The sequence below is a fragment of the Hylobates moloch genome, unplaced genomic scaffold, assembly GCF_009828535.3.
Source record: "Hylobates moloch isolate HMO894 unplaced genomic scaffold, HMol_V3 SCAFFOLD_22, whole genome shotgun sequence".
NCBI lineage: Eukaryota > Metazoa > Chordata > Mammalia > Primates > Hylobatidae > Hylobates > Hylobates moloch.
The window spans coordinates 32076044-32104018 of NW_026652297.1; the positions used below are offsets into that span (position 1 = coordinate 32076044).

At 45.9% G+C, this 27975-nt stretch overlaps 1 protein-coding gene across 6 annotated transcripts in view; it reads left to right on the forward strand.

Annotated features, from left to right (window-relative positions):
* Positions 1-27975, forward strand: part of PTK2B (protein tyrosine kinase 2 beta) — a 147374-nt gene that overhangs the window by 57230 nt on the left and 62169 nt on the right. For 5 of the 6 annotated variants that reach the window (XM_032144129.2, XM_032144128.2, XM_032144133.2 and 2 more), the window contains one exon: positions 27062-27302. In XM_032144129.2, the coding sequence (XP_032000020.1) occupies positions 27099-27302 (204 nt within the window). In that variant the 5' untranslated portion in view covers positions 27062-27098. Of the gene's footprint in view, positions 1-10405; positions 10423-27061; positions 27303-27975 lie in introns of those variants that run through there. The other variant, XM_032144132.2, reaches the window with a different exon arrangement.

Genomic DNA, 27975 nt, shown 5'->3' on the forward strand with positions numbered 1-27975 from the left:
CACTCACCACCCATCCTCTATCTGCCGATCTGCTGTGTAGCTTCATCCACATGAGACTCAAGAGCAATGCAGAATGCAAGGACAGGGAGTTCCTGGAAACTGGGTATGTTGCCTCACGACCTTCTTCTACCCAGGCCCAAGTGTGGTCAGCCTCATCTTGCTCCGTGGTCTCACTTCTCAGCCTGTGCATCAGACCTTTTTCCCCTGTTACCTGAAAGCAACTCTGTGATGAAAAGAGGATGATCTGAGACTTCAGTGGGTTTCCTCTCTTGGTTTTCTCTTATTTTTAAAGAGAAAACTGTGGTGAGACTCTCGAGTTAGTCTTTTTAGTTTTTTTTTTTTTTTTTTTGAGGCAGAGTTGCCCAGGCTGGAGGGCAGTGGTGCAGTCTCAGCTTACTGCAGCCTCTGCCTCCCGGGTTCAAACGATCCTTCCACCTCAGCCTCCCAAGCAGATGGGGCTACAGGTGCTCGCCACCACACCTAGCTAATTTTTATATTTTTAGTGGAGACCGGGTTTTGCTATGTTGGCCAGGTTGGTCTCAAACTCCTGGACTCAAGTGATCCACCCACCTCAGCCTCCCAAACGCTGGGATTACGGGCATGAGCCACCACACCTGGCCCCAAGTTAGTCTTTATAAGCCCCAGTGGAATGTCCAGGAGTAAAGCTGTCAGCCTGGGGGTAGCTTGGGCTTGCTGAGCATTGAGGGAGCTACACGGAGGGCATTCTTGCCAGCTGAGAGAGTTGTAGTTGTGAATGCCAAGGTCAGGGGCTGGAGGCGGGCCTGGTTCTTCCGTGCACACTGGGAGTGGGCATAGGGTGAAGATTGTGAGTTTTGAACTCAAGGGACTTAGAGGTATGTCTCAGCTCTACCATTTCTTAGTTCTGTTACCTTGGGCTGGTTATTTATTGTCCTTGAGATTCCATTTTCTCATCTGTAATATGGGAATATAAACAGAATCTATTTTTATTTTATATATATATTTTTTTGAGGCATAGTCTCACTCTGTCATCCAGGCTGGAGTGCAGTGGCACAATCTTGGCTCGCCGCAACCTCCACCACCCGAGTTCAAGTAATTCTCCTGCCTTGGCATCCGAGTAGCTGGAATTACAGGCATGCACCACCATGCCCTGCTAATTTTTGTATTTTTAGTAGAGATGGGATTTCACCATGTTGGCCAGGCTGGTCTCGAACTCCTGACCTCAGGTGATCTGCCCACCTTGGCCCTTCAAAGTGCTGAGATTACAGGCATGAGCCACCATTCCCGGCCAACAGAATCTATTTTAAAGAAGAGTTCATTTCTTGATTTCAGGAATAATCTACTGAGCACCTCGTCTGTGCCAGGCACTGATCCAGGCAGAGGCGCATGGCCTGGGAAGGACCAATATGATGCTTGAGCTAGGGACACTCATATGTTCTGCAAGGGGAACGCGGTGTTATGTGGATTGCATAAGAAAGCATATATGCATTGCTTAACCCCATGCCTGATACATACAAAGCACTCGATAAATAGTGGTTGCTATTGTTATTATATTCAACACTAGAAATATGATATAAATGTGGTCAGTGAGCCAGAAGAGGAGCTTTCATTTGATAAAATTTTCAGTTTCTTCCTCAAAGCTGTAACTGTCTTTTGATTAAAGGGAGTGTATTAGTCCAAGTTCCCCAGAGAAACAGAACAAACAAGATGTAGAGATGTCTATAAAGAGATTTATTACGAGGAATTGGCACACAGGAATATGGAGACTGGCTAGTTCCAAGATCTGCAGTCGGCAGGCTCAAGACCCAGGAAGAGTTAATGTTTCAGTTTGATTCTGAAGGCAAGAAAAAGCTGGTGTCCCAGTTGGAGGGCCCTCAGGCAGGAGGAATTCCCTCTTACTCAGCAGGGGGGTCAGCCTTTTGTTCTATTTAGGCCTTCAACTGATTGGATGAGGCCCCTTCTATGCAAAAGCACTCTCACAGACTCACCCAGAATAATGTTTAACCAAATATCTGGGTACTCCATAGCCCAGTCAAGTTGACACAGAAAATTAACCACCACAGGGAGCAATGGCCAGAGGACATCATAGCTGAGAGAGCCTAGAGGAGAGCTGAGGACACCTGGGCTGTGCTGGCAACCACCCTGTTCTGGAGGGGAGGGTAACCCTAGCTGAGGTTGGGACAGAGGATGTAAACTAGTGGTCCTGGAACTTGATCCAATCCAAAGACGTGTTTTTGTTAGCTTATACTGTTTTGTAAATCTGCACTAGCATTTAAAGATTAGAGAGTTCATACACAAAGTCCAAATTTCCACGTAAACATTTCCAAAGTCTATGTGGCCACTTCAAGTCTTCTCTTGAAAGATTAGAAGTGGCCACATAGAGGTCAAGCATCCATTCTCATAAGGCAAGCATCAGCTGAACCCAAGCCACAGCTGCCCCCTGAGCCCAGATACCCACTATCCTATCGTCTTAGGCTCCACCAGCCATGCCTGATGGGCTTCACTCATGCACATTACCACTGCTGCTGCTTTAGCAGAAAAGACACCCAGGCCTAAACATCAGGGCCCTGCCCCTGCCACAGTGGGGAGCCCATGGCAGCAGCATGCTGTGTTCTGTGTGTGGGAGCACAGCAGGGAGGCAGCATGAGTCTGTGTTCAAAGCACACATCAGACATCTTACTCCCTAGTCCCCACACAGACTTCTCCAACGAGCTGCTGTCTAAAGCGTTCCCCGTGACCAGAGTCTTTGCATAGTTCTTTGCCTGGGGAGGGGACTTGGGTAGTGGTGGGAAAACTCTGCCCCCTCCAACTAGAAAGTAGCTAAACAACTGGAGAGAATTGGCCTTGCGCAAGCAGCTAGGAGAGGACCCATTGCTCCTTCTGCCTCTATATTGTGTAAGTTTATCCCAACATTTAAAACTTAGAGCTGGGTATAGTGGCACACACCTATAGTTCTAGCTACCTGGGGGGCTGAGGCAGGAGAATCACTTGAGGCCAGAAGTTGGAGGTTACAATGAGCTATGATCACACTACTGCACTCTAGCCTGGATGACACAGCAAGACTCTGTCTCTAAAATAATTTTTTTAAAAAAAAATTGGAGATATCACATTAAAACTCTCATGAAAAACCAGCAGTGGTCATATGGAGGTCAGGCATCTTTTCAGGGCAGGGTGTCTTCTCCTTCTGGTTTAAAGCAGGAGAGGCCCTGAGAGAAGAGCCTTGGGATGGGATCTTCTAGAGCCACAGAATAGTGAAAAATACACCTCTCGAACAAGAGGTGTTTAGGTGGGAGAAGAAAAGCCTCTAGGGAACCCAGAGCTGCTGCTTGTAAAAAGCTGAGGAGACATCGCAAGGAGGAGGGATTGAACCAACCCTGCATGTCCCCAGAGGACAGAAGTCCAAGCAGAGACCAAAGCAGTGAGAAAGCAGGCTTGCGGTGAGTATAATGCAGGCTTTACAACCAAGGAGAGCTCCTTGGAAGTGGGAACGCCGATACATAGGTGGTAAATCCTGATGCTGAGAGGCAGCAGGGGCTGCACATTGGGGCTTCTGTCTTTTTCATGTGCAGTGCACATAGACAGTAGAAGTATTTGCAGGGCACACAAAGTAGACTGGCGGGGATTTGAAACCCCAAAGGGGACTGCATTTAAGCCTAAAGGTTCAAACCATGACTGGCCTGTTTTGAGGATACTTGGGATTTGTTTTAATCCAGTATGGTAAGGCATGCAGATGCAGAGATGACTGTCATGAAGGAAGAAGTTCACATTCACAGACTCCTCATAACAGGAGTCCCAGCACACCATACAGGGCCCCGTGGGGCAGCACGGGTGGGTCAGGAGGCGAGAGAGTGAGAAAAAATGTAAGCAGGAGCATTTGTTGTGATTTCCGTGGGAAGGAACATGAAACAGCATAGCAGGTTTAGGATTGGCTCATGTGAATAATTTCAGCAGGCTCTGGGCTCTCGCATAGGCACTGTCCCCAGTTACCTGGTACCTACTCTGGGGTGATTAGGACAGATGGATAATGGCCTCCAGTGTGAGTGTGACAGGAGGCGGTTGCAAGTGTGGGCTCTGGATGGGTTGGTTTGCATATATGAAAGGCAGCTGTCAGAAAATTGCTGGCCCTGGGGAAAGCAGTCCCTCCAGGGTCAGTGGGGCCCCATGTCAAACATCAAATGTAGAAACGAGAAAACGTGGTTATTACGAAGCCTGGCCCACATCCCTTGAGGGCTGAGGGGATCAGTTTGCCCAGGTGTACCAGATGCAAAGCACTGCACTACGTGATGTCTGCAATTCCTTTCAGCCCTGAGATGCTGTAAATCTAATAGCATAGTGAGCTGGAAATGACTTGGGAGTCCAGCCTTATCTCCTGTTTGAACAGAAGGGACCTGAACCAACTTGATTAGTCTTATGATGGATTATAAAGTGGGGACTGGAACTCAAGGCTTTCCCCCCATCCTGTGAGGCTGGAAGGGGCTGATGGGAGTGACACGACATCTTCATCCGTGTGATCTCACAATCACAAGGAGGACATGGGCTCAGGAGTGCCCAGGCTGCAGCATAGGGAGTTTCTGGGGCAGAAGGAAGGTGTGGGCAGTAGCACAGTCCCTGCCAGACCAGTGAGGCCCTCCTGAGTCCCCTTACCCTGTCCTTGACACGTAGGGAACTCAGAGCCTAAGGTCTTAGAGCCAGGATGTAGCCTGGGATGAGGAGACCTCAATCTGGTCTCAGCTTTGCCCTGAACCAAGTGTCTGACTTGGGCAGTTGAGTTTCCCTCTCTGGTATCACCCTTCCCAACGGTCATCCAGTCATTTCTAAAGCATGCCATCATCATTTCTGTTCAAATAAAGATCCCTTTGCCCCACCCACTAGATCTCACCTGTAGGTCCAGGGCAGAACATATGTGTTTCCCTTGAGGAGCATCCAGGTCCTAGAATCCATCGGACCCTTCCAGTGTTAAATCCTACAATGCTCTGATTGACTGCCTCCCAGTCATAAGCTACTAGGTAGTGAAGGGCTGAGAACCAGACCCCATGTTTCCTGCCTCCGGGGGCTGTGTTCTTTCCCTGTCCCATGTGCCTCTCCCCCAGTGGGCACCTCCCTCCTCCCCAGTTATGCACGGGTGCCCCCAGCTATATAGAAGTGTGCCATGTCCGCTCATGTCTGGTTTGATATTCTGCCTGTACGACCTGTTTGTTCTCAGAAGGGCCGTGGGCTGCACTGGTGAGCAGGGTACCCTGTGTTCTGGAGCCTTCATTCCCCTCACCAGGCGCACGGCCATGCAATTAGGCACTTGTCACATGACGCCAATGTTGACAGCCGAGAATAGAACCCAAGAGTGGGAGGTTAGTCTGCTCAGCCGTGCTGTGGGATGAAGAGGTTTGTGGTTGCCACCTCAGCTCGAGGCTGAGGAGAGACCAGAGCTGAGTGGACCAAGCATCAGACAGGAGTCCCAGGTGTGGGCTGTAAAGCCGTGGGAGAGAGTCCAGGGGTGCATGATCTTCAAAGCCCATTCAGGTCTAAAGTCCTCAGAACCCAAGACCTAGACCCAGACAGCAGGGAGCTGTAGAGTGGGTTCAGGCCAGGCCAATCCGGGCAGGACCAATAGAAGGCTGCCCCCACCCCAACTAGTGCCATTGGCCGTTCTGGGAGGGAGCAGTCTTTGGAGACTTCTGGTGATCATCACTGGTGTCAGCAGATCTTGTCCAAATTGATTCCTGTGGGCTTTTTGAGGTCGGGACTAAAATGTGTCTGCACAGCAGGTGGTCCTGGACTGGAATGATCTTGAACCATGCAAACCCTCATGTTGCTTTTTGTCAGAGGCATGTGAACAAGAGCAACTCCATCTTAAACAGGAGCTAGGTAAAATGAGACTGAGACCTATTGTGTTGCATTCCCAGATGATTAAGGCATTCTAAGTCACAGGGTGAGATAGGAAGTCAGCACAAGATGCAAGTCATAAAGACCTTGCTGATAAAACAGCTTGCATTAAAGAAGCCAGCCAAAACCCACCAAAATCAAGATGGTGACGAGAGTGTCCTCTGGTCATCCTCACTGCTACACTCCCACCAGTGCAATGACAGTTTACAAATGCCATGGCAACATCAGGAAGTTACCCTGGTCTAAAATTTCTGGTCTAAAAAGGGGAGGCATGAATAATCCACCCTTTGTTTAGCATGTCATCAAGAAATAACTATAAAAATGGGCAAACAGCAGCCTTCAGGACTGCTGTATGGAGTAGCCATTCTCTTACTCCTTTACTTTGTTAATAAACTTGCTTTTACTTTATGGACTCGCCCTGAATTCTTTCCTGTGTGAGATCCAAGAAACCTCTCTTGGGGTCTGGATCGGGACCCCTTTCCTACAACATTTTCACTCCTGTGTTTAGAACCAGAGACTCGCTGTGCAACGTGGGAGTGAGGAGGGTGCAATTCGTGTCTCACAGCTCCAGAGGCAGAGCTTCCCCCTGCAGGTAAAAGGTGTAAAAAAACGCCTTTAACGTATCCTAGGAAAGACCTCTCTGGTACTGAAAACCATCCAGAAATGGAATAGATAGGTTGTTTTTGCCAAAAGGGGCCCCTGTCATTGAAATATGCAGATGCTTGAAGGAACCAGAGGATCTCAGGTGATCTGTGATCACGGCCAACACTCAGGGTTGGGGATGTGTAGTTTACCACGTACATGACAGATATTATTTTCATTCATGTTCACAACAGTTCTGGGAAAGATAGTGCTAACATGCCCAACTTTTATGGGTGAGTACACTGAGGTTCAGGGAGGTAACAGGATTTGTCCCAGATGATTTGACTGGGCCAGGACAGAGCTCCAAAAATGTGCTTGTTTCATGCCAGTGTGATAAGAACTTTGCGCACCTGGCATCCTTCTTTGGCTGCCGTGGGGAGGTCTTAGTTCTAGTCCTGATTCTGTTTCCGGCTGAGTGTGGTCTTAACCCTTTCTGAGCCAGTGTCTCCTTCCTGTAAATGGGCCAGGGCCACCTCCAGAGGGAGGAGAGAAGACAAAGAGCTAGTGCTCTGTGAGCTCTCTGTCACGAGCACTGCCTGTGTCACGGGAGGGTATTTTTACTGAAGGGCGCCATTACATTAAAATGGAGACTCCATTTCTAAACAGGTGGGCACATTAGCTCTAGCTGGAAGGAGCCTCTCCCAAGAGCACAGTTCACAGGTAAAGATCAGGAAGTGTTGGGTGCAGGTGGAGAAGGTTCTGAAAAAGGTAACCTCCTCCCCTACTTAACACTATTCCTGGTGTCACCTGCATCGTCAGTCCTCAAGGGATTACTTGAAAGCTAGCACCCCCCAGGGCATTTACTTTGGGGAAGGGAACATCCCTACCTTCGGTTCCCTCACTTGTAAAAAAACGAGGGAAATCCATGAGTTCTCATTGTTCAATTCCCACCTATGGACACAGGAAGGGGAACATCACACTCCGGGGACTGTTGTGGGGTGGGGGGAGGGGGGAGGGACAGCATTAGGAGATATACCTAATGCTAAATGACGAGTTAATGGGTGCAGCAAAACAACATGGCACATGGATACATATGTAACAAACCTGCACATTGTGCACATGTACCCTAAAACCTAAAGTATAATAATAAAAAAAAAAAAACGAGGGAAGTAAACACAAATTATCTGACATTCCCTTTAGCTCTTTCCTGCCATTGGTGAGTTTACAATCTTAGTTGTTACTTTTCTCTTTTATCAATATCTCCTTCTATCTTTTTCTTTCTTTTCTGCTTTTCTCTCCCTCACCTTTTCTTCCCTCCACTGTCTCATATCTCCCTCAACAACCAAGGTCTCTCATTGTAGCTAACGAGTTTAGCTCCCAGAATTATAGGCCAAGACAATGATCCTGGAAGCATCAAATCTAGTCCAGGGGCTTTAGCCCAGACCTTAAGGAATCCCGGGCTATGCTGAGGGATTCAGGGGGGTTCTGCAAGTATGCAAGTATTTTCAGCCAAACAATGAAGAAATAAACCACTTCAGGAGCTGAACGATCACTTTAAACAGTATGAAATATTCATATGCAAGACTGTTGGAAGAACCTCCCTCTCACCTAATCCCCTCACTTTTTAGATGAGAAAAGCTGAGGTCAGATAGATAAGGTGATGTCTCCAAGTTATCCGAGTGTCGCTCTGGGGTTTAAGTTGCATGTGATTCAAAAGAGTATAAAATCTTACAGCTTATCCGTGTGTGTGTGTGTGTGTGTGTCTGTGTGTGTGTACATAAGGCAATCAAAACATTCTGTCAATAGAAGCAGAAGAGTAGAACTTGGTTCCTTCTGGGGCTCCTGAAAACTGGGGTGTAGACATAACCCGCACACTCCACTCCCACCTGCTTCATCTTATCCCCCACCCCAAGTGGAGCTAGGGGAGAGCAGCACACAGTTCCCCTCCTCACTGGCTGTCTCCTCCCTGCTGCCTCTTGTCTGCGGTGAGGCTGTGGAGAAGTGGGTTGCTGTTCTTTTTTCTGACTTCCTGTGTGCTTCAGAAACCTCAATGAACAAAGAGCTAAAGGAAGAAAGGGCCCCGGCACCGTTATGCCAAACATAGACTCACATCCGACATGGGGGAGCTGGATGCCCGATTTTTATAGAGATGAAACCCAGGATTCAGGATTCCGACTGCCCTGTTCCCAACGTGGCTGCATGGGGAATGCCAGTGCTTGGGAGCTGGAAGTAGGTCGCAGGCTTCTCATTCTTTTCAGGCTTAGGTCTAATGTATTTAAAGAGGTAGCTGAAGTGAGTCTTTAGATGTATCATGGAAATCAACATAAAAGGGAACATTTAATTTCCTCTCTGCAACCACTGTTTTTTGTTTGCTTTTGGAGACAGGGTCTCATTCTGTCACCCAGGCTGGAGTGCAATGGCACAGTCATAGCTCACTGAGCTTTGAACTCCTAGGCCACCTCACCCACCTGGGTAGCTGGGACTACAGGCACATGCCACCATGCCGGGGTCTTTTTAAAAAATTTTTGTAGAGATAGGAGTCTTGCCTGTGGCCCAGGCTGGTCTCAAACTTCTGGGCTCAAGTGATCTACCTACCTCGGCCTCCCAAAGTGCTAGGATTACAGGCGTGAGCCACCACACCCGGCCTACCACAGCTGTTTTAATTTCTCTGTTTTCCCTCGGTGTACAACTCAGCTGTAACCATAGGAGCACATTTCCATAGATAATTTGCATATAATCTCTGGAGTCTTCGTATTCCCTTAATTGAATATGCCTAAGTAGTCTGCTTATTACTTACCTTTTAGCACACATAAGTTAATTTACGAGTGAGTCTCTCCATCCAGGTGAGAACAGCATCGCAGGGAAAAATTTGTGCCTTTTTTTTTTTTTTTTTTGAGATGGAATCTAAAAAAACTGGACCGCAATGGCGTGATCTTGGCTCACTGCAACCTCCACCTCCTGGGCTCAAGCGATTCTCCCGCCTCAGCCTCTCGAGTAGCTGGGATTACAGGCTCCCATCACCACGCCCAGCTAATTTTTTTGTATTTTAGTAGAGACAGGGTTTCACCATGTTGCCCAGGGTGGTTTTGAACTCCTGAGCTCAGGCAATCTGCCCGCCTTGGCCTCCCAAAGTGCCAGGATTACAGGCGTGAGCCACTGCACCTGGCCTTGTGCTTTTTTGATGTTGTTTTTGTTGTTTATTATTGTTTGGACGACACATTGCTGAGCTTTCTGTCCATAAGCTCCTGTTCTCAGGGACTTGCTACTCACATCATGATCCACAGGAGACTCTCGGGGTCAGGTCTTTCTCTGCCCAGCCCTGGCTTCCTGGTGCTGTGTTCAAGTCTGATTTTGGATCCCTGAGACCTTTTTCTCCTACCTTTCTTCTGAAAGGATAACAGTCATTTTGTGACCTTGCTCAGGAAATTTTCAGCTGGGTTTTCCCTTTGTATTTTATTTGATGTTTTTAACCAGGGAGGGAAACTCCTGCTACCATGTGAGTTGTGCTGGGGAGACTTGCCAGAGAAGAGCTGCCTGCAGGGGGATTTCTCCCTACCACATTCAGGGTTTCCCTACTTTGGAAGCCTCGTGGCTGGAGTCTTAAAGGCCAAAGTTCCCCCAAATTTTCTGAACGCTGAATGATTGAAAACACCTATTTTTTTTTTTTCCCATTTTACCCAAGCGCCCATTTCCCAATAAAGGGCTTGGGTAATGACAAGAAACTAAAACTGAAACCACAACTCTGCTCTAAAATAAGAGACTCAGAGACACCCAGGAAGGGCCTGGCTTTGAGACTTGTCACTCCCTGAGATCCACTGTGGCACCAAATGTTTGCCAAGCTCCGCCCTGGGAGGGAGGCCTGAAGCCTGGGAACTGGGAGACCTGGGTCCCAGCAGAGAGGCCTCACCATGAGTGAGTCTCTCTCGATTCAGTTCTCACAGTGAGTTGAGGGCCAAGCCAGCCATTCTTCAGCCTCACCGGGTGGGTACCAGAATCACCTGAGATGTTAGGAGGGTGGGGAAAGAGGGAGGTGTTGGTCAAAGGGGACAAAGTTATTTATGTAGAATGAATAAGTCCCAGAGATCTAATGCACAGCATGGTGACTGTACCTAAGCATGCTGTATTACATATTTCAGATTGGCTAAGAGAGTTGATTTTTAAAATTTTAGTAATTTTTTAAATGTATGCATAATAACTGTACATATTTATGGGGTACAGAGTGATATTTGAATATATATATACTCTGTGTAATAATCAAATCAGAGTAATTACCATATTCATCACGGAAAGCATTTATCATTTCTTTGTGTTGGGAACATTCAAAATCCTGTCTTCTGTTTAAAAATATACAGTAAATTATTGACTCTAGTCACCCTACAGGGCTACAGAACATTAGCACTTAGTCCTCCTATCTAGCTTTAATTTGGTATCCATTAACCAACCTCTCTCCATCTACCTTCCACCCTGCCCTTCGCAGCCTCTAATAACCACGATTCTCTCTACTTCCGTGAGCTCAACTTTTTTAGCTCCCACTTATGGGTGAGAAAATATAGTATTTCTCTTTCTGTGCCTGACTTATTTCACTTAACATAACATTCTCCAGGCTCATCCATGTTGTTGTGAATGACAAGATTTTGTTCTTTTTCATGGCTAAATAGCACTCCATCTGTTGATGGGCACTTTGGTTGATTTCCTATTTTGGCTATTGTGAGCAGTGCTGCAATCAATGTGGACGTGCAGATATCTCTTCGACATGAAGATTTAATTTCCTTTGGAAAAATCCCTAGTAGTGGGATTGCTAGATCATATGGTAGTTCTAGTTCTATTTGTAGTTTTTTTGAGGAATCTCCATACAGTTCTCCGTAACAGTCACACTAATTTACATTCCCACCAATAGCGTTTAGGAGTTCTCTTTTCTCAACATCCTCACCAGCATTTGTTATTTTTTGTCTTTTTGATAATAGCCATTCTAACTGGGTGAGATGCTATCTCATTGTAGTTTTGATTCGTATTTCCCTTATGATTAGTGATATTGAGCATATTTTCATTTATCTGTTGGCCATTTCTATGTCTTCTTTGTTTTTCTGAGACGGAATCTCGCTCTGTTGCCCAGGCTGGAGTGCAGTGGCGCGATCTCCTCTCACTGCAACCTTTGCCTCCCGGGTTCCAACGATTCTCGTGCCTCAGCCATTGGAGTAGCTGGGATTACAGGTGCACCAGCATGCCCAGCTAATTTTTGAATTTTTAGTAGAGAGGGGCTTTCCCCATGTTGGCCAGGCTGGTCTCGAACTCCTGACCTCAAGTGAACTGTCCACCTTGGCCTTCCAAAGTGCTGGGATTACAGGTGTGAGCCACCACGCCTGGTTGTATGTCTTCCTTTGGGAAATGTCCTTTCAGATACTTTGCTCATTAAAAAAAAATTATTATTTTTTACCATTGAGTTGTTTGAGTTCCTCATGTATCCTGGATATCAGTCCCTTGTTGGATGAACAGTTTTCATATATTTTCTCCCATTCTACAAGTTGCCTGGTCCACTCTGTCAGTTGTTTCCTTTGCTATGCAGAAGCGTTTAGCTTGATACAATCCCATTTGTCATTGGGAGGTCAAGACAGGAGGATTGCTTGAGGCCAGGGGTTCAAGATAAGCCTGGGCAACATAGTGAGATGCTGTCTCTATCTTTTTTTTAAATCTCATTTGCCTATTTTTGCTTCTGTTACCTGTGTTTTTGAAGTCTTACCTGCAAAATATTTGCCCAGACCAATGTCCTGAAGGATTTACCCTGCTTTCTTCTAGTAGTTTTATAGTTTTGAATCTCACATTTTAGTCCTTATTCTGAGTTGATTTCATGTATAGTGAGAGATAGGGATCTAGTTTCATTCTTCTGCATATGGTTATTCAGATTTTTCAGCACCATTTATTGAAAACACTGTCTTTTTCCCAATGTATGTTCTTGGCATCTTTGTTGAAAATCAGTTAGCTATAAATATGTGGATTTATTTCTGAGTTCTTTATTCTGTTTCATTTGTCTTTGTGTCTGTTTTTATATCAGTACCATGCTATTTTGGTTACTTTAGCTTTGTAGTATTTTTGAAATCAGGTAGTGTGATGCCTCCAGCTTTGCTCTTTTTGCTCAGAATTGCTTTGGCTATTTGGGGTCTTTTTTGATTCTACATGAACTTTAAGATTGTCTTTTCTATTATATTTCTGTGAAGAATATCATTGGTCTTTTGATGGGGGTTGCATGGAATTTGTAGAGCGCTTTAGGTAGTATGGTCATTTTAACAATATTAATTCTTCCAATCCATGAACATGGAACATTTTTCCATTTTGTGTGTGTGTCCTCTTCTAATTCTTCCCACCCCCTCCCCCAACCACCATACACACACACACACACCAAGATGGAGTCTTGTTCTGTCACCCAGGCTGGAGTGCCTTGGTGCAATCTTGGCTCACTGCAACTTCTGCCTCCTGGGTTCAAGCAATTCTCCTGTCTCAGCCACCCGAGTATCTGGGATTACAGGCGCGTGCCACCACGCCTGGATAATTTTTGTATTTTTAGTAGAGACACGGTGTCACCATGTTGGCCAGGCTGGTCTCGAAATGGCTGGTCTCGAGCTCCTGACCTCGTGATCTGCCCACCTCGACCTCCCAAAGTGCTGGGATTACAGGCATGAGCCACCCCGCCTGGCCTCTTCTATTTCTTTAATCAGTGTTTTATAGTTTTCATCATAAAGGTCTTTCTTGGTTAAAAAATATCCTCTCATTAAATTTATTCCTACTTATTTTATTATGATTTTTGTAGCTATTATAAATGAGATCATTTAGTTTTGTTTTAGATAAGGTCTCACTCTGTTGCCCAGGCTGGAGTACATTGGCACCATCATAGCTCACTGCAGCCTTGACCTGGGCTCAACTGATCCTCCCACCTCAACCTCCTGAGTAGTTGGGGCCACAGGTGTGCATCACCACATCTGGCTAATTTTTTTTTTTTTTTTTGAGACAGAGTTTCACTCTTGTTGCCCAGGCTGGAGTGCAATGGTGTGATCTCGGCTCACCACAACCTTCGCCTCCCGGGTTCAAGTGATTCTCCTGCCTTAGCCTCCCAAGAAGCTGGGATTATAGGCATGAGCCACCATGCCTAGCTAATTTTTTTGTATTTTTAGTAGAGACAGGGTTTCTCCATGTTGGTCAGGCTGATCTCGAACTCCCGACCTCAGGTGATCCTCCTCCCTCAGCCTCCCAAAGTGCTGGGATTACAGGCATGAGCCACCATGCCCGGCCCAACACCTGGCAAATGTTTAAATGTTTTGTAGAAACCTGGTCTCCCTATTTGTGCAGGCTGGTCTCAAACTCCTGGACTCAAGCAATCCTCCTGCCTCAGCCTCCCAAAATGTTGGGATGACAGGCATGAGCCACTGTGCCCAGCCAAGATTACTTTTTCTATTTCTTTTTTAGCTAGTTGATTATAGGTATACAGAAACACTACTGGTTTTTATATGTTGATTTTATATCCTGTAACTTTACCGAATTTGTTTATCAACTCTAAACAATTTTTGGTGGAGTCTTTAGGTGTTTCTTTATATAAAATCATGTCATCTGCAAAGAGGAACAATTTGACTTCCTCTTTTCCAACTTGAATGCCTTTCGTTTCTTTCTCTTGCCTAATTGCACTGATTAGGACTTCCTAGAGAATAGATCTTAAGTGTTTTCACTACAAACACAAGAAAAGGTAACTGTGTGGAGATGAATATGCTAATTAGCTTGACTGTAATAATCAACTTGCTATACAGCTCAAATATATACAATTTCAGTTAAAAATATTTTATAAAGAATCACCTGAGATGTTATTGAGAAATACAGATGGCTAGGCCCCAACCCCCATGGTCTCCGTGCACTAGGTCAGGTTAAGGCTTAGAGATATTTACACTATATATTCCAGCGATGCCAAAATGCATGTAGACAGGGTGAAGAACCCAGGGACCAAGTGCTGTCTGAGGTTGTTTCTCATCTAACAGCAACGTTTTACCATTAGAATCCAGAGCCCCAGAGGACCTTACTCTGGGGGTGTCTATGGAATGAGGCCTCCTTCTTAGGTAGATCTGTACTCTGAATTATAGCCAGAATCTTCATCACTGCAGGGTGTAGCGGTAAAGAGCCCACACCTGTAGCCCCTTCTAACTCCACTTAAATCACAGTTCTGCTCTCTACTTGCTGTGTGGCCTTTGGGAAGTTGCTCAGCCTCAGAGACCTCATCCGTGAGATACGGGGTAATAGTACCTACCTTTTGGGTTTTTCTTAGGATGGACTGGGCTCATTGTGCATGGAAAGTGCTAGCCCAGGTTTGGGCTAGGGAAGCACTCTATTACCTGCTGCTGTTTCTCAGAAATGAGCCCTTTGGCATGGAGAGCTGGAGGAAGAGAACGTGTGCTCAAGGTCTCAGGGCTGGAGAGGAAATCATGATCATGGGGTGGCAAAGAACCTCAAGGCACTGCCAGACACTCTGGGCTCTTGGAGAACTGTTCAGAGTTGGCGATAACTTTCTGTAATCCTAGGCATCTCTTCTCTTGTCACATTTCATTGAGATATCTGTCTATCCTATTTAACCCAAACCTGATTTTGGATAGGATCCAGAAATCTAGGTGAATTTCAGGGGCCTAGTTGCTTCCTCATCTGACTTGGTGGTAAGATCAGCCCCTCTCTGTGGGCCATGTGGAGAGTACAGAAAATAAAACTGTATCAGGGCCGGGTGCGGTAGCTCATGACTGTAATCCCAGCACTTTGAGAGGCTGAGGTGGGCTGATCACTTGAGGCCAGGAGTTTAAGACCAGCCTGGCCAACATGGTGAAACCCCCTCTCTACTAAAAATACAAAAATTAGCTGGGTGTGGGGGCGGGCACCTGTAATCCCAGCTACTCGGGAGGCTGAGGCATGAGAATCACTTGAACCCGGGAGGCAGAGTTTGCGGTGAGCCAAGATCATGTCACTGCACTCCAGCCTGGGCGACAAAGTGAGATTCCATCTCAAAAAAAAAAAAGAAGACTGTATCCAAGAAGGAGCTAGAGATTGATGCATAGGAGAGAGGTCCAGTTTTTATCCTTGTGCAATAGACTTTACACATTTCTAAAATATATTTAACCAAAATAACAATATTATAACCAATGTAACTTAAGATCTTTAACTGCATGCAGTTCTAAATGTGGACTGTGTTTTTATGTAGTTCTAATCAGTATGTAAATTTCATTCTCTGTCACTTAACTTTTTATATAAATCTTTTCATGCACTACTCATATTTTTATCATAGTTTATCATTATTGCTAGTGCTCAGACTTCCCCCTGAGCATTTTGTTTTGATTCTCATTATTTCACTACTATAAATAGTACAGCTAGGAACATCTTTGTGCAAATGCTTCACACCCCTCGCCTTGGATAGATGCGGTATGTTTCCCAACGTTGGGTAGCAAGATCAACACATGTGAGTTATTTTGTATTTAACTTCCTTGCTTCAGAAAGCCAGTTCTGAGTAATTGGCAATTGTACTAGTTCATTTCAAGTCCATGAACATAAGTTTTTCTTTTTTTTTCCCTAGGTAACTTGGCTTGTTGAATAGGTTTATGGTGGTTCCTTAAAGTTGTTTTTATTAGCATTTTCAACTGCTGAGGGCTTTTCCGTCTATTTTTAATTTTCTCAAGCCTTTTCACACACAGGTGGCATCCTGTTTGCTTGAAGGGGCATTAAAATTGCTGTTTTATCCAATTCGCATTAAAATGAAAGCTAAATACATCTACAGATGGGGGCTTGGTCATGTTTAATGGTTTTGATATCTGTTTACATAAAGCAAATGTTTGGCGTATACCAGGTTTGCAAAGAGTGGCAGACTAGAGGGTTGGCAGGTGAAGCTTGTTCAAGAGGATGGTTTTGTTGGTTTTAAGGTGGTGAGAGATGGGAAGCTACATCTGTACAGTTAGACTTGGGTTTATACTTTCTAGTTAAAAAAAAGTACCTGAGTTTTTTTTTAATCATCTACTTTTTTTCTGTTTATTACATGTATCATAAAATATACCTGAATCAAGTCCTACATATCCACGACTATGTACATATTAACATGTCAAAAGTCTGCATTCCTTTCCATACATGTATGAGGAATTTGTGTTTGAGCAGAATTCTGGGGGCTACATCAGAAAAGCAAGTTCATCTGGGCTGTACTCTTTGGCACAGAAATAAGCTTGATGTGTGGAGACCAAGCTCAGAGCAGGGGTGGAGGGAAGGTTGGGGGGCACTCACTGCTGGGATGTAGGCTGTGGACTGTGTTTGTTGGGGTACAGTGGGAAATCTGAGCTCTGGTCTTATCTCTGCTACTGAAGAAAGGGGACCCCAGGCAAGCTGCTCAGTCAGTCGCTTTTCCTCATCCTCAAAATGGGAGAGCAGCCTGCCTTGGGGGATGTCAGTGAGGTAGCAAGGGTGCAAACGCTATGAAGGGAGATTCAGTGTGTGATATGCAAATGTGAAGCTCCTCTTCCTCTGGCTGTTACATTTCTTCTTAACGTTGACTTGGGCGAAGGAGTCAGATCCATCTTTCACTGGACAGTCCTACAACCATTCAAAACCAGCAATCCATCCTGCGTTCCCATGACTCACCCTGTCTTTGGTTTTAGGGGTCTGCAGCATGTGATAGGGCTTTGTTGAATGCCCTTGCCCTAGAAGACGGCCTCTCAAACCCCAGGCCCTCAGCTTTCACTGCTGAGGTGGGATCGTGTGTGCAGAGCCCAGAGGGAAATCACCATAGTTTCTTAGGGGTTTTCTGGTAATCCCAACACTACATTAACTTTTTTTGGCAGCCACATCATAATGACTAACAGTGAATCTACAGTTAGCCTAAATCCTATTTTTTAATCCATCCGCTGCTAAACCACATCTTTCTCATCCTAGACTGGGGAAGACATTTTTTTTTTTAAATCTACATGAAGAATGGCTCATTTATCCCACTTCACAAGTTGCGTTTTGTTAAACTTGGCATGACTTACCAGCCTGTGAGGATTTCAAGAACTTTTTTTGATCCTCTGTTAAAGCCATAATCTCTCCCAATCCTGTGCTCAACTTGATACTTCTTGTTTAATAACCACAAGCTCCTTCATACCCAATTAAAAGGTGTGAACAGGAACAATTAAAACAACAGTCTGCCATCCAGGTTAATGCAGACATTTGATTAGCAGTCTTTAGAAGAAACCATTTGACCAGCTAGGAATTCACCTGCTATCATCTGACCTCCTTGTTAACCTCTCAAGAAAATGGGGAAGAACTCAGACAAATTGAAGCATTGATTCATCATGGTACCAAATTTCTCTGCTCAACAACCAACTTTGTAACCCACTCAGAGGGGGACATGAGATTTGCAGGAGTTGGAGGTTGAAAGGGAAGGAAAAAGCTGAGATCATGATCTGAAGAGGAGAAGTTGGAAGATAACTTAGTTTGGGGTTAAAGATGACAAAGAGTGTGGTTTTGAAAATAACAACTTTCAGAGGACTGGAGAGTAAAAGAAAAGAAGCTCTTGGGAGGAAGGGGCACATGGTAAGATGCTATGTCTCCATGCACCTTGTACATTGTTGTCTTGAAGTGCTGGGTGGTGCCACCACTACAGGAAACAAGTGGGCTATCAAGGGTCAGAGGTGGCTTGAGGCCGGGGACCCTGAGATCTGCCCTTTTTGCCCAGTCTGTGACTGTTCAGACAGTGGTATGCTGGAACCAATTCTCACAAGCCAATGGCGTCCATTTCTCCCCAACTCCCCTTTCAGTGCCATCGTGCTGGTAGCTTGGAATCAGCCACAATGGAAGTATTTACACCAGAGAAATTGGCAAGTGCTACAAATCAAGGCATCCTTCTCTCAGATTGCCAGTGGCCACACACACACCAGGCACTTATTCTCGCTGCCCCCTGCGGCCTCCCAGCTCACACCGGTGCTGTATCCTTGTGCCAGATTTATACATGGATGATGTTCAAAAATTTCTTAGCAGATTGCCACCTTCTGGTCTCATTTCCCAATGACCTCTCACCCATCCTCTTCACCAGCCCTACAGGCAGCATGTCATGGGGTTTCCTGATCTTTCTGGGTCACTTTTTCCTAAGATCCTGAGGCCCAGTAGGCAGATTCTCTTCTGTGATCCTCTGCTCCCATGCGTAGAGTTCTATTAGAGGCCGTAGCAGGCTGTGGCTGTTTTTGTGTGTTTTGTTCTGTTTTATCTTTTTTCTTTTTACTGGATTATGATCTAATAGATGGGGACCTTCTTCCCTCTCCTGTTTATCTTCATAGCTCCAGGTGTGCTATGGCTCCTGAAACATAGGAAGGCAGAGAGAGGAGGGAAGGAAGGAAAGAATGAAAGAAGAAAGGAGGGAGGGAGGGAAGGAAAGAAGGAAGGAAGACAGGAGGGAAGACAGAAAGACACTCCAGCCAAAAGGCATTCATGACCTGGCAAGTAAGGAGCACGATGAGTATGATTTTTGAAGAACTGAGGGAAGAATGGAGCCCAGAAGTCAAATAGGACATAAGAAAAATCTGGCTAGCTGCAGGGATCAAAGGCTTTGACGGGAGGGGAGGTTCCCTTAGCAAGAAAGCACAGGGTAATGCATCCCTGTTGCTCCCCTCCTGCCCCACAAGACCCCCCCAAGTCAGCTGGCCTCTGGGCTGGCAGGAGCTGGCAACAGAGGGATTCCCGGTGAGTAATGGGTGCGGGGGTGGGGAGCTGAAAACGTGGTAAAGTCTCAACAAATGCGTTTTGAATTACATTCAATTATAGCTGGCAATAATCACAACCTTTCTGGTTCTTTCCTTCGCAAGGTAATGGGGAGAAGGCTTGGAGAGGAGGGAGGTGATTTAGCAAATGCTGGACTGGAGGGCCCTGGAGCAGGCAGAATGCTGGCCCTGTGGGAACTGAGGGCTGAGATGGCTCTGCCTGGGGAGGGGGCACTGTGAGGAGCCAGCAGGGCCCAGCCTTGCCCAGAAACCTAAGACCAGCTCCCTGAGACTGCAAGGTCATTGCCAATTAGTTAAGTGGCTGCACTCAGCAGGCCTTTGGCTAGGAAAGGCCTGTGTTCTCCATCTTGTTGATGTGGAAACAGCAAGGGGAAGTGACTCAGAGGCAGAGTGGAAATAAACTGTGTGTCTCATGACATTCTGACTTCTGCTAGATCCAAAGGGCTGTGCTTGACTGTCTCCTGGGAAGCTTCCTTCCACGGACAGGCACCTGTGGTGCTCTCAGGACAGGCAATTAGGCCGTGCAGGAGCGGAGGAGAGGGAGGCGTGATCTGTGGAGGTGGGGCAGGTGCATAGAGGAAAGCAGGGCTGGGTGAAAAGGCAGCCTTGGCGCACGGAGCACTGGAGGTAGAAGGGGCTGCCACAGCCACCTGATCCTGCACTTAGGAGGTCAGTTTAGATTTTTTAAAATAAGATTTAAAGGCCAGGCATGGTGGCTCATACCTGTAATCCTAGCACTTTGGGAGGTTGAGGAGGAAGGATCACTTGAGGCCAGGAGTTCAAGACCAGCCTGGGCAACATAGAGAAACCCTATCTCTATATAAAATAAAAATAAAAAATTGAACTAGGCATGGTGGCATATACCTGTAGTCCCAGCTACTTGGGAGGCCAAGGCAGGAGGATCACCTGAGTCCAGGAGTTTGAGGCTGTAGTGAGCTATGATCACATCCCTGAACTCCAGCCTGAACAACAGAGCAAGCCCCTATCTCTAAAAAATAATAATAATTAAAATTAAATTTCAAAATTAAAAAGTGGGTCTTAGTATTATGTTTCTAATTCTCTCTTTTTCCAAGTCACAGACGCTTAAAAAATGTATGTGCCAAGGAGTTTACAGAAGTAACGGAAGTAACGTCTGATCCTCCAGAAAATTCTGCAGGATAAGTAATAGTGACCTCATGCCCCAATAGAGGAAACTGAGGCTTACAGAGATTATCTTGTCCAGATCACACAACGGGTCCATGGCAGAGACTTAAGGCTGCCATGTTGCCACACTCAAGTAATGGCCCAGTTGTATAGCTTACCAGCCCTGAAGAAAGTGGTTTAAATCCAGGTTTGAATGAGTTAGATGTACACGCCTTCTCTCTGACAGCATACGGCCTTTCTGACTAATGGTCCCCTTTCCACACTCTCTCAAATCAGGACCAGAACCTTTTTTTTTTTTTCCTTGAGGTGGAGTTTCACTCTTTTCCCCCAGGCTGGAGTGCAATGGTGCAATCTCAGCTCACTGCAAGCTCTATCTCCCAGGTTCAAGGGATTCTTTTGTCTCAGCCTCCCGAGTAGCTGGGATTACAGGCACACGCCAGCACACCCAACTCATTTTTGTATTTTTGGTAGAGAAGGGGTTTCACCATGTCGATCAGGCTGGTCTCAAACTCCTGACTTCAAGTGATCCACCCACCTCAGCCTTCCAAAGTGCTAGGATTACAGTCGTGAGCCACTGCACCCGGCCAGAAACAGAACTTTCAGTCCTCAAGACCATGCATTTTATGTTTGGGACTTTCAGCATCCCCTCTGGTGTCTGCCTCCCCAAGAGGCTAAGCTGTTTACTGAACACAAAGTGTGTAACATTACCCTATAATGTCTTCAAGGGCAAGAGTTAAGTTTTCCTGTGATATTTATTCCTGTAACCCTAGCATCTCCCCTGTGCCAGGAGCACAGTACTAGGTACAGTTACAACCTGGTACATCTGGAAGGGACTTAAATGCTGCTTCAGTTCCCTCTTCTGCAGGCAGGTCAATGTCTCTTGCCATTCAGGAAGACCATAATTTATTTTCTTCCTGAAGATCTTAAGAACTTAGAGATTGTCCATCCTCCTGTAGTACCCTTTGCAGATTTTGGCCAAGAAGTTCTTACAGCCAATCAGAACTTTTCCTGTTTTAATTTGAGCCCATTTCCTTGTGTTTGTTATTCTTTGACTTTGACTGTGGCAGATTTGGGGGCCAGGAGGCAAACCGAAGCCCAGGATGGCTCAGAGCCAGAGTTTTCAGTGGTGCCACGGGTTGTAGTCTCCTCTGACTCTGCTCCAAGGATCTGGGGCAGACCAGGAAGCAGGGAGGATGGAATGCCAGGGCTTGGAGAGCCAGGAAGAAGGTCTGGAGAAAGGGGCAGAGTTTTTGGCTCATGAGTTGAGCATCAGAGGATTTTGTGATCATTAAAGGCCAGAGATAGGCTATTGACGAGTAGTTCAAATAATCAGACAATATTTAGAGGCGTGAACAAGTTCTGTCATCAAGAACAGGAGCTGGAGTCAGCAGATTGTTCTCATCTCTTCCTAACTTAGCATTCAGCGGTGATGTGCATTGGTACCTGAAGGTCAGTCATGGTGGGAATTTTTACACTACAGAAATTGGCAAGTTCTACAAAGCAAGTTTTTTTTTTTTTTTTTTTCTGGAGCACTACTGACAGGAGGAGCAAGATACAGGAAATACAGGTCATCAGACAAGATTTTGGAAAAAAGGCAAGTGAAAATAGTCATGATGATAGAGCCTTTCGCTGGTGTCCCACTTTATTGCTTACAAGGAACTCTCACTTATATTTTCTCACTTCATCCTCACCACCCTTCTATGAGGAAAACAGGGTAGGCAGCGTTACCCTACTATATAGGGGAGGAAAATGAGGCTGGGAGAGGTAAAGTTACTTGCACAAGATTTTAGAGCCAGTCAGAAAATGAGCTGGGAGCAGAACACAGGCAGGGTGAGCGCGAGGGAAGATGGCATGGAATTGAGAGCCTATGTTCTACCAAGAAACTGAAGAGGGCTGGCAGATGCCTTCCTTTCATGGAACCGTTCATTTACTTTGCTTCAAAGAGTTCTGAGTGTTCATTACAGATCTGTGTCTACAAATCAGAGTTTTGGGTGCACTTGAGGAAGTTGCCATGTGTCAATAGAGACGTGGGCACCACCTTCCTGGGCCTGAGGCTTTTGATCAAACCTATGTTCTAGTGTTGAGTCCATCCAGGACCTCTCAAGACAAAGTCCTGGCACAAGAAGGGTGATTATCTCTAAGCCAGGAGAGGTTCTGGATTCTTCACGGACCAGGGATATTTGATGCTAATTGTCATCTTTATCTTTCATGGAGTTTTTGCCGCCCTTCTTCGAAGGCAGCTGGGGAAGTGGGAGAAATTGTGGGTTTTGATTCAAACCTGCTTTGGGATCTAAGTTTGCTACTTAGCAGGCATGAATCCTTGACCAAATGGCTTAGACCTTTTTGAGTGTGTCATCATCTGTAAAATGGCCATCTTTACTCCTGCCCACCTCCCAGGATTGGGCAGCAGATTGTTGTGCAAAGCACTTGTGTTTCTGTATAGATTTTTAAATTGTAATTACTTTTGGAATGAGCATCCACAACAGAAGTTTCTGCTGCAAAGGGCTAAAGGGAGAACTGAGGAACTTGCATCAGGCTGAAGGTAGAGGTAGATTCTGGGTGACAGAAATGACTTTGCTGAAATATTTCTCCTTGAGCTATATTGGTGACTGCAGTTCGTGGCTCTTGAACCAGGGGCCAAGGGAGACTGATGAAGATAAGACACCAGGGTCCTCCAAGCACGCTGATGATGGTGTGGGCTGCATTGGGTCTGATGTACAGTGTGAATCTTTCTCTTTGGTCAGGACCGATATGGGAGTTGGGTCCTGAGTGGGCTAGACCCTGCCCAGCCAGGCTGCGGAATGGGAGGACAACTATCAGGGTGTGGTTTCTCATTGCTACATTTTTTTTATTAATAGACTATTTTTAGAGAAGTTTTTGGTTCACAGCAAAATTGAGCCGAAAGTGCAGAGAGTTCCCACATGCACCCTGCCCTGACACAAGCACCGCTTCCCCCACTATCAACATCCCACATCCCCTAGAGTGGCGCATTTGTCACAGTCCATGAACCTGCCTGGACACATCACGATCGCCAAAGATGTCCAGGGGCCTCAGGGCCATAGGCTTACTAGATACAGTAGATCCTGAAGCTGGGACCTGCTGCATGTGCGGTGCCTCCATAGCTGCATATACAGTCACCTGTCACTTAAGGGTGAGGATGCATTCTCAGAAATGCATCATTAGGCAGTTGTGTGAACATCAGAGTACTTACAGAAACCTAAATGCTACAGCCTACTACACACCTGGACTATTGCTCCTACAGACCTGTACAGCAGATTACTGTACTGAATACTGCAGGTAATTACAACACAATTGAGGGTATAAATACCCTAGATCCCTCACTCTCTGGGTTGGGTACATTCTGTCCTGGTTCCTAGAGTTTCCAGCAGGATTAAATGGCAGTTGCCCAAATGATCACTTACTTGATCACTCTTTTTGACTGTTTTCCCTTCCCTATCATCATTTCTCTGGTTTACTTACACAAACCTAGATGGTACAGCCTAGACTATATGGTATAGCGCATGGCTCCTACAACCCTGTACAGCAAGTTACTGTACTGAATGCTGTAGGCAATTGTAACACAGTGGTAGGTATTTGTGTATCTAAACATAGAAAAGGTACAGTAAAAATACGGTGTAAAAGATAAAAAATGGCGCACCTGTCTAGGGCACTTACAGTGAGTGGAGCTTGCAGGACTGAAATTTGCTCTCGGAATCTGCGAGTGAGTGTGAGTGAATGTGACAGCACAGGACATTGCTATACACTACTGTAGACTTTATAAACATGGTGTACTTAGGCTACACTAAATTTATTTTTTAAAACTGTATTTCTTTAGTAATAGATTAACCTTAGCTTACTGTAATGTTTTTACTTTATAAACTTTTTTAAAGCTTGTTGATGCTTTTGTATAATACTTAGCTTAAAACACATGTGCATTGTCCAACTGTACAAAAATATTTTCTTTCTTTATATCCTTATTCTATAAGCTTTCCATTTCTAAAGATTTTTATTTTTTATTTTTTTACTTTCTAAACTTTTTTATTAAAAACAAAGACCACAAACACACACATTAGCATAACCCTACACAAGATCAGGACCATCAATATCACTGTCTTCCACCTCCACATCTCGTCCCACTGGAAGCTTTTCAGGGGCAGTAACAGGCATGGAGCTGTCATCGCCTATGAGAGTAATGTCTTCTTGTGGATACCTCCTGAAGGACCTGGCTGAGGCTGTTTTACAGTTAACTTTTTTCTTATAAGTAGAAGCAGTATACTCTAAAATAATCACAAAAAGTATCATAGAGTAGGTACATAAACAAGTCACATAATCTTTATTATCATTATCAAGTATTATGTACCACCCATAATTGTATGTGCTAGACTTCTCTATTCCTGGCAGTGTGGTGGGTTTGTTTATACCAGTGTCACCACAAACACGAGTCATGTATTGTGCTGTGACCTTAGCACTGTTACGATGTCACTAGGTGAGACGAATTTTTCAGCTCCGTTCCACTCTTCGGGGACCACCATTGTATATGTGGTCCACTGTTGCCTGAAACATTATTAGATATGCCATATTGTGCTGTGTGAGTGTATTTGCCTGTTGTCTCTCTGACTAGAGTGTGTGCTCTTTAGGGAAAGGCATGCTTTTCTCATCTTCATACCCTGTAGAAAGGCTGCCACTGCTCCCTCCTGTGTCCCCTGGGCCCTGCCATTTCAGTCCAATCCTCTCTTCTACCCACCTGCCGCCAGCTCTGCACCTCTGTGCCTGAGGACTTTCTCAGCTCTCCCTTGTGCAGAACTGGCTGGATGTGCTGGAACAATGACTGTAAGAGTGGTGTATAGATACCCCAAATCCCTCCCTCTCTTGGTGGGGTACATTCTGTCCTGGTTCCTAGAGTTCCCAGCAGGATTAAACTGTGGTTGTGCAAGCGATAACTCACTTGATCACCTTTTTAGCTGTTTTCCCCTCCCTGTCATCATTTCTCTGATGTTTCCTGGGGTTACCTCTCAAACGACTTCACCCTGGATTCCTTGTTGAAGGTCAGGGGATCTGGGATACATCTTCACTACACAGCAGAGTACTGGCACACAGGACATGTCCAGCAGATGTTTGTTGGAAAATGGTATGGATACCTCCAGAATAGACAGATACTTCTAGAATATATATATCTTTTAGGTAAGAATATATATATCTTAAAGCAGATTGCATATTCTCTCCATAGGTCTCATGCCACATTTTGCTGCCCTTGTGGACTCTGAGCTTGGTGCTGCCGGTTGTCTGCCTGCCCCTGACCTGAAGGACATGCCCAGCTCCTTCTCTCATCCTTGCCTCTCTTTTGTATCTTCGTAATACATATTCACTTTTTAAAAAAGGAATGGTTCTTTGAAGCTAATGGCTTCTAAACATTTCTTTTCTATTTCTAAATCTTTTCTTTTCTAAATCTTTCTATTTCTTTTCTAAGTGTGAATAAATAAATACAGGCTATGATTCCACTTTTCAAATATGTGACTCCATGTTGGTGTTTTAACATTGCCGACTCCATCATTTTGCCCCCAACTCCTGGTCAAGGAATTTCCCTCCCTCTAAAATCAAAGGGGATATTTTTCTTTAAGAAGGGGTTTCAGGGTAAGAGCTAAGCTGTTCTAGAACAGTGGTTTCCAACCCAGGCCAAACGTTAGAAAAATCCTGGGAAACGAATATGTCAATGTTCAGCCCAGACCAATTTGACAGCAGTCTCTGAGGACAGGGCTTGGTTTAGGGTTTCTGAAAGCTTCCCAAATGATTATGTGGAGCTAAGGCTGACGCCACCCATCTAGAGCTAGAACATCCACTTCTTCCTTTGGGCATTCCCTGCTTTAGATCAGTGGGAGATAAACCCTACTCTACTGAGTTGTATTGGATCTAGAGGCCCGGACCAATGTTGCTGAGATTCAAGGTGAACTACAGATTCCTAGGATTCTTATCGTCTACATCTGTGTCAACCCAGGCTGTCAGCAGAACTGGGCTGGGTTTTCTAGAGTCCCAACTCAGCTCCTTCCCACGTGCAGAATGCCCTTCCCTGCGGGGCTGCTGGGCAGAGCACTGTTCCTCTTGAATCCTCCTGCATGTGATGAGTGATGTCTATGTGATGAGCTCCTGTCGGACGGAAGTCTCCCACCCTGAAAGTATTTGATGGCAGCTGAGGATGGGGGTGGACAGCATCAGTTGACAGCCTGGCCCTCCACCTGGGCCCTTTCCTGCCTTCATTCCCATTCCCTCCTGGCCACTTTTCTCCAGTCTGTTTCTTCTCGGATTTTCCCCCTTGTCCCTGTTCCTCTCCTGCTATTTTCTACTGTCTCGCTCTTTGCTTTTTCTGCTCAGCTGTGCCTTGGAACCAAGCTGTGACCGCCTCCTCTCACAGCTGCGTTTGCTAAGGGTGGGCCCCTCGCCTGGGTGCCAGGGTGGAGGGAGGAATGGGTCGGAGAGAGGGGCTTCCAGGAGACAGAGCTCATACCCCTGGGAGCCCAAAGTCTGGGTTTCATACCTGGATGCTTCTGCAACTTGCCCCTTTCTGCTGCAGCTTTCCCAGTCAAGAGAGCCAGGTGCCTTGCAGGGGAGCTTTTGGGAATGGGCGAATATATAGCATTTGTGTCTGTCTTGGAGCTCGGTGGGTGCTGTTCCTGGGGCATGAGGTATGTGGACCTGTGTGGGGCTCCTTCAGGGCTGACCCTCTGCTGTCTCTGCAGGACTGCAATGTGCCGGTCTTAGCTGCTGTCTGAGAGGATGTCTGGGGTGTCCGAGCCCCTGAGCCGAGTAAAGTTGGGCACGTTACGCCGGCCTGAAGGCCCTGCAGAGCCCATGGTGGTGGTACCAGTAGATGTGGAAAAGGAAGACGTGCGTATCCTCAAGGTCTGCTTCTATAGCAACAGCTTCAATCCTGGGAAGAACTTCAAACTGGTCAAATGCACTGTCCAGACAGAGATCCGGGTAAGTGTGAAGGCGTCTGCTCTGTCCATCTGTCTGTCCCTCTGTCTTCTTCCTGGGCAGCTGAGCAGCTCTCTTGCAGCCTCGCAGCTCTCCCATATCCACCCCTGGGTGGAAGAAGTGAGGTGGCATCAGAGAGATGTGCTCAGCCTGCATCACCAGGCCTTCTCTCCAAATGTTCGCATACTACTTCTCTAGGAGCCTGGGAAATACATGTTGTAGCCTTTGCTTGAACCCCCAGATCGTTTGGCCTCTGATTCAATTCATTTCAACTTATTAAGTATTTATGATACTTGAAGCTCTGCAAGGGACTTAAAAGCTCCTATCCTCAAAGAGTTTACACTCTGATGAAATAGGAATTAGAGATCCACAAGTGATTGCATTAAAAATAGAACAAAACTGATATAAGACTTGTGTGCTAAGCAGGTAGAGGAAGGCGCCGGTGGGGCACTTAGAGGATGATAATGAAGTAAAGGTGCTTTGAGCCAGGCGGAGGGTTAACAGGCCTTGCCTGGCAACACGTCCTTTTACTCACTCCTACCCAGAATCACAACATCTGTTTTGCAGGTCCAGGTACCCACCTTCATCAGGGCACCTGGACACCAGGATGCCAGTTCACCTTAACCAAATGTATATGAGCTTGTCATCATAAGCAGAGCTCCAACATGCTGAACTA